Source organism: Amblyraja radiata, chromosome 8 (genome assembly GCF_010909765.2).
Source record: "Amblyraja radiata isolate CabotCenter1 chromosome 8, sAmbRad1.1.pri, whole genome shotgun sequence".
Taxonomy (NCBI): Eukaryota; Metazoa; Chordata; class Chondrichthyes; order Rajiformes; family Rajidae; genus Amblyraja; species Amblyraja radiata.
In genome coordinates this window covers 43181833-43197717 of record NC_045963.1, presented here as the reverse complement: position 1 = coordinate 43197717, position 15885 = coordinate 43181833, and the positions used below count along the sequence as shown (strand labels likewise).

Sequence of the window (15885 nt, the reverse complement as noted above, 5' to 3'; positions counted from 1 at the left end):
GGCCTGCTACGGTGTGTGGCCTCCGGGAGTTCGTAGGGATGGTCACAATTTACCAATGGTTCGTTCCGGTTGCTGCCAAACTTTTGCGGCCGCTTTTCCAGTTGCTGACGGGCAAGCAACGGGAGATACAGTGGGACGCTATCGCCACGGCGGCGTTTGAAGGGGCGAAGAAGGCCTTGGCTCGGGCGACTATGCACGTGCATCCGTCAGCCGACACCCCCACAGCCCTTATCGTGGATGTTTCGGACTCTGCGGTCGGCGGCGTTTTGGAACAGTCGGGTAACGGCCTTTGGCGGCCTCTTGCCTTCTTTAGCCGTCACCTGAGCGCTGCGCTACAGCGCTTTCGACCGGGAGTTGCTCGCCTTACACCTCGCAGTGCGTCACTTTTGATACTTCCTCGAGGGCCGTTCCTTCGTAGCCTTCACGGACCACAAGCCCCCCACGTTTGCTTTCGTGAAGGTTTCGGATCCTTGGTCCGCCTGTCAGCAGCATCAGCTGGCGGCTATTTCGGAGTATACAACGGACGTCTGAAACATCGCGGGGAAATGCAACCTCGTGGCGGATACTTTGTACTGTCCGGCAATTGCAGCCGTGCTTAACCCGCTCTCGGGAATAGATTACTCCGCCTTGGCGATCTCTGGCTTGGTGCTTGATGACGTGCTGTTGGGTCCATCGGGTTCCATCCTCTGTGACATATCCACGGGTCAGCTGAGGCCTATCGTTCCGGCGGCCTGGCGCCGTTGCGTCTTTGATGTGATCCATGGACTGGCACACCCATCCATCCACGGTCGCTATGTTGGCCGCAAGGTTTATGTGGCACAGACTTCGGAAGCAGGTGCATCCGGGCGCCTGTTCAAGACTTCGCAGTGCCACGCCGGCGGTTCGATCACGTACACGTGGACATCGTGGGGCCACTTCCTCCGTCCCAGGGTGTTTCACACCTGCTTACGGTGGTGACCGTTTTACGCGGTGGCCAGAGGCCATCCCGCTCACGGACACAAACTCAGTCGTGCGCTCGTGCCCTCATGGCAACTTCGATTGCCCGCTTTGGGATTCCATTTCACATCACGTCCGACCGTGGCGCCAGTTCACGTCTGAACGGTGGTCCGCCATGGCCCGCCTGTTGGGGACGCAGCTCCACCACGCGACAGCGTACCATCCACAATCAAATGGGTTGGTGGAGCAGTTCCACCGCTGTCTGAAGGCCGTCCTGAAGACTCGTCTCACAGGCCCTTGGTGTATGGACGAGTTGCCATGGTTCCTGTTGGGGATTCGGACGGCCCCCAAGGAGGATCTATCATCGTCCTCCGCGGAGTTGGTATATGGTGCTCCGCTCAACGTCCCCGAGGAGTTTGTCCCTGCTGCTGATGGGTCCCAGGAACCCCCGTCATCAGTGCTGATCCGCTTGCAGGAGAGAGTCAATAGACAATAGACAATAGGTGCAGGAGTAGGCCATTCAGCCCTTCGAGCCAGCACCACCATTCAATCTGATCATGGCTGATCATCCCCAATCAGTACCCCGTTCCTGCCTTCTCCCCATATCCCCTGACTCCGCTATTTTTAAGAGCCCTATCTAGCTCTCTCTTGAAAGCATTAGGAAACCTGCCTCTACTACCCTCTGAGGCAGAGAATTCCACAGACTCACCACTCTCTGTGTGAAAAGGTGTTTCCTCGTCTCCGTTCTAAATGGCTTCATGCTTATTCTTAAACTGTGGCCTCTGGTTTTGGACTACCCCAACATTGGGAACATGTTTCCTGCCTCTAGCGTGTTCAAGCCCTTAACAATCTTACATGTTTCAATGAGATATCCTCTCATCCTTCTAAACTCCAGAGTGTACAAGCCCAGCTGCTCCATTCTCTCAGCATATGACAGTCCCGCCATCCCGGGAATTAACCTTGTAAACCTACGCTGCACTCCCTCAATAGCAAGAATGTCCTTCCTCAAATTAGGGGACCAAAACTGCACACAATACTCCAGGTGTGGTCTCACTAGGGCTCTGTACAACTGCAGAAGGACCTCTTTGCTCCTATATTCGATTCCTCTTGTTATAAAGGCCAACATGCCATTCGCTTTCTTCACTGCCTGCTGTACCTCCATGCTTACTGTCAGAGCCCTGTCTCCCATCCCAACGTCGCGTCATGGAGTGGCCCCTTCCCATGTGCCACTGCCGTTGATGGGCTGCCCGTACGTTTTTCTTCGCCGTGACTCCCACAGGTCGCCCTTGCAGCCCGTATGAAGGTCCCTTTCGCGTGCTGCGTCACGGGCCTGCTACATTTGATTTGGACATGGGAGGCCGGCGTGAAACTGTGTCTGTGGCTCGTTTGAAACCGGCCCACTTGGACCTGAGCAAGCCGGTCCATGTGGCTCCCGGAGATTCTTCCAAACCGAGCAAGCCCCCAGGGCGTGGGATTGTATCTACGCGTTCGGGCCACCTCGTTCGGTGTCCCGTCCGGTTCGGTGCCTCTGGTTCTGGGGGGGGTCATGTGGCGGCACCTGGTGGCAACCCAAGTGTCCTGCGAGGAGTAGGGGAGCTGTATTGGAAAGAATAAACACGTCTAGTGTACACAACTCGTGTCCGACTAGTTTCTAGCTGGATTCCTGCAAGCCCCCGCTACAAGATGCTGTTAAGCTGAAAAAAGTGCAGATATTTACGAAGATGTTGACAGCACTTCAGGGCCTCAGCTATAGGGAGAGATTGGGTAGGCTAGGACTTTATTCCTTGGCGTGCAGGGGGGTGAGGGGTGATCATATAGAGGTGTATGAGATCATGAGGTGAAAAAATAGGTTAAATGCACAGAGACCTTTACCCAAGGAGGGGAATCAAGTACCAGAGGACATAGGTTTAAAGTGAGAGGGGGAAGATTTGATTGGAACCTGAGGGACAACTTTTTTCACACAGACATTGGTGGGTATATGGAACTAGCTGCCAGAGGGTATGTTGAGGCAGGTACGAAGGCAGCATTTAGAAGACATTTGGACAAGCACATGGGTAGGAAAGGTTGAGAGGGATATGAGTCATCCTTGGGCAGGTGGGACTAATGTAGATGGGGCATCTTTGTAGGCAAAGGCAAGTTGGGCCGAAAAGCCTATTTCCATGCTGTATGATACTGTGACTCTATAAATGGAAAATATAGAGGGAAAAATTATCCAAATCTGGGAGACAGGGATTAGTTCAAACCCAAGTTCAATCCATAACCCAAGTAATCAGTTATAGAGCGAATCAGGTCACCTAACAGAACATCCTCTGCAGAAACATAGTGGGTCAGGCAGCATCAGTGAGTGGAAAGAAAGGGTTGATGCTTCGGGTCAAAGTCCTACAACACAGGCCTGTATTTATTTTGCACCTCCAATGTCACAATGCCACATACACAGCACAGTACATTGTGCCGAACATGGTGCCAAGTTCAACTAATCTCATCTGCCTGCACATGATCGTATTCCTCCATTCCCTGCATATCCATGTGCCTAACTAAAAGCATCTTAGATGTCATCAGGATATTAAAGTAGGCAAGTAAAAGCCTTTTTAAGCACGTTAAGAGTTTATAGAAGTAGATGTTTTTGAAGGAAATCGAAAGCTTAAGAGTCCTGATAGCAGCAGGAATGACAGCTTCTGGTGCATGCTTTAAATTGGAAGAGTTAGAGATATGCAAGATTCTAAGGGCATCCAGGGCAGAGGAACTCGCATCTAGGGTTAGTAGCAAGGACATGGAGAAAAAAAAAAATCAGAATCTGCAGCAGTCTTGGATGCAGTTAGGTTTATGCAAGATAAAAGGTGAGTGGGGAAGGCCAGGAGAACTCTGCTGGACCCTGTGTTGTAGGACTTTGACCCGAAGCATCAACCCTTTCTTTCCACTCACTGATGCTGCCTGACCCACTATGTTTCTGCAGAGGATGTTTGATTGCTAGTGAATCACATTAACCTTTCAAACGCATAACTTGAACAGAAAGGTACACATTTAATTAAAAAAACTGACAGGAGACAGTAGTCTGACAGTGTGAAAACATTGACAATCAGCCTCAAGATGCATATTTTCACTATTGGCTCAAAATATACAGATATTAAACTGAATCAGATGCACTTCTCATTTCTGTCATATAAACCACTTTCATGCATGATTAAAGCGTTAAATATTTTGTATAGTGTGTCAGCTTCAGATTCAAGAGAAAAGCTGTAAAATGCAGGTTTTAAGTAGACAATAGACAATAGGTGCAGGAGTAGGCCATTCGGCCCTACGAGCCAGCACCGCCATTCAATGTGATCATGGCTGATCATCCCCAATCAGTACCCCGTTCCTGCCTTCTCCCCATATCCCCTGACTCCGCTATTTTTAAAAGCCCTATCTAGCTCTCTCTTGAAAGCATCCAGAGAACCTGCCTCCACCGCCCTCTGAGGCAGAGAATTCCACAGACTCACCACTCTCTGTGAGAACAAGTGTTTTCTCGTCTCCGTTCTAAATGGCTTACTCCTTATTCTTAAACTGTGGCCCCTGGTTCTGGACTCCCCCAACATCGGGAACATGTTTCCTGCTTCTAGCGTGTCCAAGCCCTTAACAATCTTATATGTTTCAATGAGATTGCCTCTCATCCTTCTAAACTCCAGTGTACAAGCCCAGCTGCTCCATTCTTTCAGCATATGACAGTCCCGCCATCCCGGGAATTAGCCTTGTAAACCTACGCAGCACGCCCTCAATAGCAAGAATGTCCTTCCTCAAATTAGGGGACAAAAGCTGCACACAATACTCCAGGTGTGGTCTCACTAGGGCTCTGTACAACTGCAGAAGGATCCCTTTAGGGGGCGCTCCTCTGTGTGCAGCCATGTCAGCAGCGCGTCAGTTTTTCCAGCTTTTTTTTATTTTTTAGTATGTTTTAAAGTGTGTATTTTGTGTTTCTTCGTGTGTTTTGTGTGGGGGGTGGTGTGGGGGGGTAAGGGGGAAACCGCTTCGGTCGCCTCCTCCATGGAGAGGCGACTTTTTCCAGGTCGCCTCCCCCGTGGCCTAACATCAAGGATCGACGCGGCCTTTCCCGGAGACGCGCCCGGGGCTTCAGCGGCGGGCGCAGCGTAGACTCTCGGCGTGGAGCGGGCGACCCTCGCTGGGGCTCGCTGGAGGGGAGCGCTCCGTTTCGCTGGCCCGGGGCAGCCGGCAGCCTGAATTCGCAGCCTGAAGCCGCGGTCTGCAGAGCTCCAGCTGGTGCGGCGTCTACAGCCCGGGATCCCTCGTGGGGGACCCGGGGGAAGAAGAAGCCATCACTGCCGGCCCGCGGCCAACTTCTACCGCGGGTGCGGCATGGACTTACCATCACCCCTGGAGGGGAGCTTCGACCGCCGGCCCTGCAGTCTACGGTGCTTCTGGCTGCGGCGGGGACTTTAAATCTCGACCGCCGACCTGCGGCCTACAACAATCTAAAGCCGCGGTCTCCGGTGAGGAAGAGCCGATCCTGGACTGACTGGACTCTGGTCCTGTACACGGGGGGGAAATGGAGGAGGACTGGCCAAATTTTTGTGCCTTCCAACACAGTGATGAATGCTGTGGTGGATGTTTGTGTTACAGTTTTATTGTGTGTTCTTTATTATTGTACTGCTGCTGACAACCCAAATTTCCACCAACCCTGGTTGTGTGGCAATAAATTATATCTATCTATCTATCTATCTTTGCTCCTATATTTGATTCCTCTTGTTATAAAGGCCAACATGCCATTCGCTTTCTTCACTGCCTGCTGTACCTGCATGCTTACATTCATAGACTGATGTACAAGGTCCCCCAGATCCCGTTGTACTTCCTTTCCCCAACTTGATGCCATTTAGATAGTAATCTGCCTTCCTGTTTTTGCTACCATAGTGGATAACCTCACATTTATGCGCATTAAACTTCATCTGCCATGCATCTGCCCACTCCCCCAATCTGTAAAAGTCACACTGCATTCTCATAGCATCCTCCTCACAGTTCACACTGCCACCCAGCTTTATGTCATCTGCAAATTTGCTAATGTTACTTTGAATCCCTTAATCCAAATCATTGATGTATATTGTAAATAGCTGCGGTCCCAGCACCAAGCCTTGCGGTACCCCACTAGTCACTGCCTGCCATTCTGAAAGGGACCCGTTAATCCCTACTCTTTGTTTCCTGTCTGCCAACCACTTCTCTATCCATGTCAGCACTCTACCCCCAATACCATGTGCCCTCATTTTGCCCACTAATCTCCTAAGTGGGACCTTATCAAATGCTTTCTGAAAGTCCAGGTACACTACATCCACTGGCATTCCCTTGCCCATTTTCCTAGTTACATCTTCAAAAAATTCCAGAAGATTAGTCAAGCATGATTTCCCCTTTGTAAATCCATGCTGACTCGGACCGATCCTGTTACTGCAATCCAAATGTTCGGCTATCTCATCTTTTATAATTGACTCCAGCATCTTCCCCGCCACCGATGTCAGGCTCACTGGTCTATAATTCCCTGTTTTCTCTCTCCCGCCTTTCTTAAAAAGTGGGATAACATTAGCTACCCTTCAATCCATAGGAACTGATCCTGAGTCTTAAGAACATTGGAAAATTATCACCAATGCATCCACGATTTCTAGAGCCACTTCCTTAAGTACCCTGGGATGCAGACCATCAGGCCCTGTGGATTTATCAGCCTTCAGCCCCATCAGTCTATCCAACACCATTTCCTGCCTAATATGGATTTCCTTCAGTTCCTCTGTCACCCCAGATCCTCTGGCCACTACTATATCAGGAAGATTGTTTGTGTCCTCCTTAGTGAAGACGGATCCAAAGTACCTGTTCAACTCATCTGCCATTTCCTTGTTCCCCATAATAAATTCACTTTTTCGGTCTTCAAGGGTCCAACTTTGGGCTTAACTAATTTTTTCCTCTCCACATACCTAAAGAAGCTTTTACTATCCTGCTTTATATTCTTGGCTAACTTACCTTCGTACCTCATCTTTTCTCCCCGTATTGTCTTTTTGGTTATCTTCTGTTGTTCTTTAAATATTACCCAATCCTCTTGCTTCCTGCTCATCTTTGCTACATTGTACTTCTTCGCTTTAATTTTTATACTGTCCCTGACGTCCCTTGTCAGCCATGGTCTTCCCTTTCTCCCCTTGGAATCTTTTTTCCTCCTAGGAATGAACTGATCCTGCACCTTCTGTATTATTCCTAGAAACACCTGCCATTTTTGTTCCACTGTCATCCCTGCTAGTGTATCTTTCCAGTCAACTTTGGCCAGCTCCTCCCTCATGACCCCATAGTCCCCTTTATTCAACTGCAACACTGACACCTCCGATCTACTCTTCTCCCTCTCCAATTGTAGATTAAACCTGACCATGTTATGGTCACTGCCTCCTAATGGCTCATTAACCTCGAGGTCCTTTATCAAATCCGGTTCATTACATAACACTAAATCCAGAATTGCCTTCTCCCTGGTTGGCTCCAATAAAAGCTGTTCAAAGAATCCATCACGAAGGCACTCTACAAAGTCCCTTTCTTGGGGTCCAGTACCAACCTGATTTTCCCAATCTACCTGCATGTTGAAATCTCCCATAACAACCACAGCGTTACTTTTACTACATGCCAATTTTAACTCCCGATTCAACTTGCGCCCTATGTCCAGGCTACTGTTTGGGGGCCTGTAGATTAGTCCCATTAGGGTTTTTTTACCCTTACAATTCCTTAGTTCTATCCATACTGACTACACATCTCCTGTTTCAATGTCACCCCTTGCAAGGGACTGAATTTCATTCCTCACCAACAGGGCAACTCCACCCCCTCTGCCCACCTGTCTGCCTTTTCAATAGGAGGTATACCCTTGAATATTCAGTTCCCAGCCCTGGCCCTCTTGCAGCCATGTCTCAGTAATTCCCACAACATCATACTTGCCAGTTTCTAACTGAGCCTCAAGCTCGTCCACTTTATTCCTTATACTTCGCGCATTCATGTACGGCACTTTGACCTCCATATTCACTTCCCCCCCCGCACCGCTCTCAGTTGGCCCTGACCTTAATCTGTTGTCCATTCTCGCGCTTTCCTTCCCATTAATTCGTAAATCTTTTGAAATTTTTCCTGTAGCCACTTCCCCTTCAACTCCATCTTTATACTCCCAATTTGTCAATCCCTCCCCCCCACTATTTCGTTTAAACCCACACGTGTAGCCTTAGCAAACCTGCCTGCCAGAATGTCGGTCCCCCTCCAGTTAAGGTGTAACCCGTCCCTTTTGTACAGGTCACCCCTACCCCAGTAGTCATGCGAATTTAAAATATAAGAAATAGAAGCTGAAGTCAGATCATGAAACAATAGATCTTTGCCTCAAATAAAATCCATAGTTCTGGAGTAACTCAGTGAGCCAGGCAGCTTCTTGGGAGGGTGAGGACAAGTAATGTTTCGGTTGGGACCCTACTTCTCATCATTGCCTCAGGACCAATTCTTTGCCAAGTGCCAAAAATCTATGTCAGATGCTGCAGATATTTCACTGATGTAATACCAAACTCACAGAAAGAATAAACAACTTCTGTGGTGAATCTGTGGAATTCATCGCCAGAAAATGATAGGTTCATGATTAGTAAGGGAGTCAAAGGCTACAGGGAGAAGGCAGGGTTGAGAGGGAAAAATAGTTTGGCCATGATCAAATGGCTGAATAGACTCGGTAGGCCAAATGGCCTAATACTGCTCCTATGTCTTATAGTCTCACCTTTGTCTTCAAATAGGCGGTGCCCTTGTTCTAGATTCACCTCTAGGTAACTGCAGATAACCCCAACTCTACACAAATTCACGCACAACTAAAGAAACATCCTTGGTACCCAGGTACAACCAGGGAAGAAACCTTTAATCATTATAACACTCACCATCAACATTTTATGTAGATCTTCCTCAAATTCATCAATATTGCTGTCAACCTTCTGCTGCCTCTGGAATTCGTCCATTATCCCATGCAACATGAACTGATAATACTGCTTCATGAGCAGGCCACCCTTCAGCACTTCTTTGCATTCTCTGACCAGCTGCAATATAAAGAGCCGTGGAAATAAAGTGTTTACAAGCAGAACTGACAAAGGATATATCTTGTGTAAGAAGGAACTGCAGATGCTGGTTTAAACCGAAGATAAGAACAAAAAGCTGGAGTAATTCAGCGGGACAGGCCGCATCTCTGGAGAGAAGGAATAGGTGACATTTTGGGTCGAGATCCTTCTTCAGACTGGTTAGGGATAAGGGAAATGATAGATATAGACGGTGATGTGGAGAGATAAAGAACAACGAAAGAAAGATATGCAAAAGTTACGATGATAAAGGAAACAGGCTATTGTTAGCTGTTTGTAAGGTGAAAACAAGAAACTAGTACGACTTTGTAGTGGGGAACGGATAGAGGGAGAGGGATTGCCGTGGCTACTTGAAGTGAGAGAAATCAATATTCATACCACTGGGCTGTAAGCTGCCCAAGCGAAATATGAGATGCTGTTCCTCCAATTTACATTTAGCCTCACTCAATGGAGGAGACTTAGGACATAAACGTCTGTGTAGGAATGGGAAGGAGAATTAAAGTGTCCAGCAACCGGGAGATCAGGTTGGCTGAGGGAAGGTGTTCCACGAAATGATCGCCAGGTCTGCGTTTGATCTCGCCGATGTATAAGAGTCCACATCTTGAACAATAGATACAGTAGTTGGAGGAGGTGCAAGTAAACCTCTGCCTAACCTGAAAGGACTGCCGGGGTCCCTGGCCAGAGTCAAGGGAGGAGGTATAGGGACAGGTGTTGCATCTTCTGCGGTTACAGGAGATGAATTAACCAAGGAGTTGCGGAGGGAACGGTCTCTGCGGAAGGCGGAAAGGGGTGGAGATGGGAAAATGTGGCTAGTGATGGGATCCCATTGGTGGTGATGGAAATTTGAGGATTATGTGTTGTATGTGTTGGCTGATGGGGTAGAAGGTAAGGACGAGGGGGATTCTGTCTCTGTTGCGACTAGGGGGAGGGGGAGCAAGGGCAGAGCTGTGTAATACCGAGGAGACACGAGTGAGGGCCTAGTATGGATCACATCAACTTGGACGCAGATACAGCATAGATAGAGGAATTGGGAGTCCAGGGATGGAGTCTTTGCAGGAAGCAGGGTGGGAAGAAGTGTAGTCTAGATAGTTGCGGGAGTCAGTGGGTTTGTAATAGACGTCAGTCAATAGTCTATTTCCTGTGATGGAGACTGTGAGATCAAGAAAGGAGAGGGAGGTGTCGGAGAGGGTCCATTTAAATTTGAGTGCAGGATGAAAATTGGTGATGATGTTGATGAAGTTGAAGTGGATATGTCTTTACACACAAAATCCAAGAGGGCCAAGCAAATTAGTGCAAATATGCATTGATTTTTTTAAAAACAATACGGTGTTTATTTTTATAAAACATTAAAGTATCCAAAATGCTTCATACTAAGTCCTTTTGAAAAAGTGTCCCGACCTGAAAGGTCACCTATGATGTTCTCCAGAGATGCTGCTTGACCCACTGAGTTTAGTTACAGCATAGAAACAGGCCCTTCGGCCCACCAAGTCCGCTTCGGTCAGCACTCGCCGTACAGTAGCACTACCCTATACACTAGGGACAAAATACAATCTTTACCAGTCAATTAACCTACAAACCTGCTCGTCTTTGGAGTGTGGGAGGAAACCGGAGAAAACCCATGCTGTCACAGGGAGAACGTACAAACTCCATACAGGATCAAACCCAGGTCTCTGGCTCTGTAAGGCAGCAACTCTACCGCCATGCCACCGCAAAGTTACTCCAGCAGATTGTGTCTTTTTCTATAAACCAGCATCTGTAGTTCCTTGCTTCTCCATTATGAATCAGTTTAACCAGTCAGGTTGGTGGTAGGACATTAGCCTTGATGCCTCTGCACAAAATGTCCATCCTTCATCACTAAAATATAGTTCCTAGCAGCTGCGTGAATATTAAGTATCTGTCTAAATGCCCCTTAAACATAATGGCTGTATATGATTTCACCATCTCTTTGGCAGCAACTTCTTTTATTACACACTCTCTGTAAAAAGAAAATCTGATCTCTTAGATTCCCTATTTCTCACCTTAAAACCATGCCCAGTTTTCGATCCCCTACCATGACCAAACCCAGAGACGTACAAGTTGATGCCGGGCATGCACCTCAATGGGTATTAGGAAGGAAGAGAAACTCAACGGGTCATGCAGCACCTCTGAAGAAACAAGGAACTACAGATGCTGGTTTACACAAAAGGACACAAAGTGCTGGGGTAACTCAGCGGGTCAGGCAGCATCTCTGGAGAACATGGACAGGCGATGCCTCAGGTCAGGACTTTGTGTTCTTCAGCAAGTCTGGAGAACATGGATAGATGACATTTCAAGTTGGGACTCTTCTTCAGTCATGTTTTAGGAAATCTTTATTTAAACCAAACCGCATCTAACACATTACTGATGCTCCATAGTATCTACGTAATTACCATCTGACAAATAAAAAACAAAAATTGGATATTTCCAAAACCACTGGCTTTGATGTAATCTCATGGATCTTTTGCTGGAAGTATCCAATATCCCATCGGACGGAATTTCTTTCTAAATGTTTGTAGTAATATCTAACCTGGATACAAAAATATAATAGACAGGACCTCATTGATTTATTTAAAAGTAGAATGTTATTTAGTTTAGTATTACAATGTGAAAACAGGCCCTTCGGCCCACCAAGTCCACACCGACCAGCGATCACCCGTACACTAGCTCAATGTCCTACACACTATGGGCAATTTACAGAAGCCAATTAACTAGAGTTCAAATTAATTACAATAATCAATCTATTGAATGTTATGCATAGGCAATTTATTCCTTTAGCCAATCTTAAGCTTCACACAGGTCCTCAGTTTTCAAAGAATCAAATAATTTAAGGGAAATTTTGAGTGAATAATCATTTAATTTTATGGGCCCTATACGTTGAGATATTTTTGCTTATGATTAGCTTAATTTTGTGTCACATACATCATGGTGCAATGAAATTCCTTGTTCATAGGAAGCCCACAGAGTAAATAGTATACATACAGTAATAATAACAATAAATATGATGAGTACAAAACAGTAGAATGGTGCAAGAGTATAGTACAAAATATGAATAGTGCAAAAGAATATTAAAGCACAATAATGGAATGACTGAATGAGGTAAGAATATGTGGCAGCTCCTCAGGGTATGGGGTGTGTAGGAGATGTTTGGTTCAGGAGTTGGATAGCAGTGGGAAAGGAACTGTTTTAAAGGCTGGATGTCTGGGCTTTTAGACTCCTGCATCTTCTCCCAGAAGGTAGAAAAGTAAAAAGGAAGAGGCCACATCTTCCATTCTTCTTGATGCAATGGACTGGATGGAAGGAAGTGCCGAGCCTGGGATGGACTGGGCTGTGTTCACCACACTCTGCAGGTTCAGGCGGTCAAGAGCAGAGCAGTTGGTAAACCAAGCTGACATGCATCATGTCAGAATATATAGGTCAATCAGTCTGAAGAAGGTCCCAGCCCAAAATATTACCTATCCATGTTCTCCAGGTATGCTGCCTGACTAGTCGAGTTACTCCAGCACTTTGTATCTTTTTTTAAAACCAGCATCTACAGTTCCTTATTTCTACATGAACTTACATTAATTATCTGCTCAGAAGAGTTAAAGCCATGCATAAAACTCTTATATTTTGCTTTATGGTTCAACAACCTTGAAGGTTGAGTCGCAGGTAGATAAGGTGGTCAAAAAGGCTTTTGGCACATTGTCCTTCATCAGTCAGAGTATTGAGTACAGAAGTTGGGAGGTCATGTTGCAGTTGTATAAAACGTTGGTGAGACCACATTTAGAGTATTGTGTTCAATTCTGGGCACCATGATATAGGATATTGTCAAGCTTGAATGAATTCAGAGAAGATTTACGAGGATGGTGCCAGGACTAGAGGATCTGAGCTAAAGGGAGAGGTTGAGTAGGCTGGGTCTCTATTCCTTGGAGCGAATGAGAATGAGGGGTGATCTTATTGAGTATATAAAATCATGAGAGGAATAAATCGGGTAGATGCACAGAATAGGGGAATCGAGGACCAGAGGACATAGGTTCAAGGTGAAGGGGAAAAGAATCTGAGGGGTACCTTTTTCACACAAAAGGTGGTGGGTGTATGGAACAAGCTGCTAAAGGAGGTAGTTAAGGCTGGAACTATCCCAAGAATTGTTAGAAACAGTTAGACAGGTACACGGATATGACAGGTTTGGAGGAATATGGACTGCAGGCAGGTGGGTCTAGTGTAGCTAGGTTATGTTGGCTGGTGTCGGCAAGTTGGGCCGAAGGACCTGTTTCCACACTGTATCACTCTATGACTAACTTTGACAGGCCTGTTATGCTACTGCAAAGACGACTTGTGTTGCTCCTTTGTCAGTGCATATGACTATTAAACCCTCTGGTCTCTGGACAGTTGGCTGCCCACCTGTTTAATGCTCAGCAGCGAGGGCTCTCCGGCAGGTCTCTGCTCCAGCCTCAGCTTCAAGCACTCATGAATCACGTTGAGGAGAACTCGGCACAAGACCAAGTATGCAGGCTGGAAGGATGGTAGCTCCATGGCCTCCAGCTGTTCCCATGACACACTGCTGCCTTTCTGCTCTGTACAGGAAGGTGTGTGGGACAATACAGGCAGGTAATCGTGGCAACTCAAGGGCTCTGGAACAGCAAAGAACTGAAACACAAACAAAAAACATTGTTCATTTAATACTGAATTCTCCAATTTTAGATAACCTCTAACAAACCGCCCGCCCCCATTACCCTTTCTTTCTCCCCTCCCCTGGGCCCCACCTGTTTCTCCCCACCCCTACTTTCCTTCCTCTGGCTTCACAATTTGCAAATCTTCCAACTGTCTGCTCTTGCCTCTGGCCTTTGTTCCAACCAATTGCCTATCAAAAATCCCACTTGCCTGTGTCCACATATTTCCTGCTACCTGCCTCTCCTCTCTCCCAGCTTTCTTAATCGCTACTCCTGCCCCCACCACCCCTCCCCCCCACAATCAGTCTGAAGAAGGGTCCCAACACAAAACATAATCTATCCATGTTCTCCAGAGATACTGCCTGAGCTGCTGAGTTACTCCAGCACTTTCTGCCCTTTTACTGATAATTCATAATTGTAGTTAGGAATTGCGCCCGGAGAAACCCTTGGCTACTTTAAACTGAGAGCTACATCAAATAAGAGTAAATTAGTGACTAAGTATGGGCAGCCATCACTGGTAATGCCTGGCATTGTTTGATCTTTAAGTACTGTCCCAGATATCAGCAGAGTTGCTTCATCTCCTCGACAGCACAAAGGTAAATAAAAGTGAGACATGAGAGATTACAGATGCTGGAATCCTGAGCAATACACAAGTGCTGGAGTAACTAGGATCAGGCAGCATCTGTGGAGGGAATGGACAGATTGTTTAGTTTAGGTTAGAGATACAGCGTGGAAACAGACCCTTCAGCTCACCAAGTTCATGCCGACCAACAACATACACTGGTTCGATCCTACGTACTAGGGACAGTTTACAGAAGCCAATTAACCTCGACCCAAAACGTCACCCATTCCTTCTCTCCAATTATGCTGCCTGTCCCGCTGAGATACTTCAGTTTTTGTGTCTATCTTCGGTTTAAACCAGCATCTGCAGTTCCTTCCTGCACATTTAGCTTACAAATCTGCTCATCTTTAGCATGAGTCTGACGCACCAAATTCAGACTAGGCAAAATTAATTAAGCGCAGCCCAGTCAACCTCAGAAAGTCTTCTTCACTAACATTTGGAGGATTGGTGCCTAAAGTTGGAAAGCTGTTCACAGATTAACCAAGCAAGATTAATTAATCAAATCAGTTTCCTCTTGAGGTCGCCACTGTCACAGAAACCTATCTTGATTCACACCACATAAAATCAAGAAACAGCTGAGAGCACAGGATGCAGGAAGAGCCTTGGGACCAGACAACATGCCAACTGGAGACCTATACTGCAGAAGAAGTAACTGCTCTGGCACATCTAATCCAAAACAAAACAAAAAGTGCTGGAAACATTCAGCAGGGTCAGACCGCATCTGTGAGGAGAATCAGTCAACATTTCAGATCGGAGATCCTTCCTCAGAACAGACTATTTTGGGATCTACTGAATATTAATAGATAGGGTATAGGCTGTGGACTAGTGCAGATGGGCATCTTGGTCGGCATGGCCAAGTTGGACCAAAGGCCCTGTTTGCATGCTCTTTGCATCTACGACTCAGCGTGGTGGTACAGCAGTAGAGTTGGTGCCTTACAGTACCAGAGACTTGGGTTTGATCCTGACTGCTCGTGTTGTCTGTACGGATTTGCACGTTCTCCCTGTGACCACGTGGGTTTTCTCCGGGTGCTCTGGTTTCCACCCACAATCTAAAGACTTACTGGTTTGTAGGTTAATTGGCTTTGGTAAAAATCGAAAATTGTCCCTAGTGTGTTGGATAGTGTTAGTGTACGATATGATCATTGCTCGGCGTGGATTCAGTGGGGCGAAGGGCTTATTTCTGCGCTGTATCTCTAAACTAAAGACTCCTATTAATATCACAAAACATTTTTTAAGATGTTTCTCAGTAGTATAATAACTTGTCCAGTCCACCTAGTGACTTTTAAACAAAAGCCGGCAGGTTTTAAGGGAGCATGGGAACTGGGTGGACTGGATACTGAACAATCAGGGCACTTGAATAACTGGATTACCCACATTTTACCACAGCTGGCAAACAGAATCGTCCTATGCAAGATTTGCTCCGATTAAGTGCCCATGGAGTTATTGCTCGAAATGAACCCGCAATTTGCAAGGACGGAGAGGCCAACAATTTTTTTTTGAGGAAGGTGGCGATGAAAGATTTGAAGGCAAGAGGGAATATTATCCACTGAGAAAGTATTGAAAACAT

The 15885-nt window shown here is 46.7% G+C and overlaps 1 protein-coding gene across 4 annotated transcripts in view; it reads right to left on the bottom strand.

The window, feature by feature from the left end:
- Positions 1 to 15885, bottom strand: part of map3k4 (mitogen-activated protein kinase kinase kinase 4) — a 168012-nt gene that overhangs the window by 71222 nt on the left and 80905 nt on the right. For all 4 annotated transcript variants that reach the window (XM_033025715.1, XM_033025714.1, XM_033025716.1 and 1 more), the window contains 2 exons: positions 13428 to 13673; positions 8838 to 8993 (listed from right to left, as the gene is read on the bottom strand). In XM_033025715.1, the coding sequence (XP_032881606.1) occupies positions 8838 to 8993; positions 13428 to 13673 (402 nt within the window). The remainder of the gene's footprint in view (positions 1 to 8837; positions 8994 to 13427; positions 13674 to 15885) is intronic.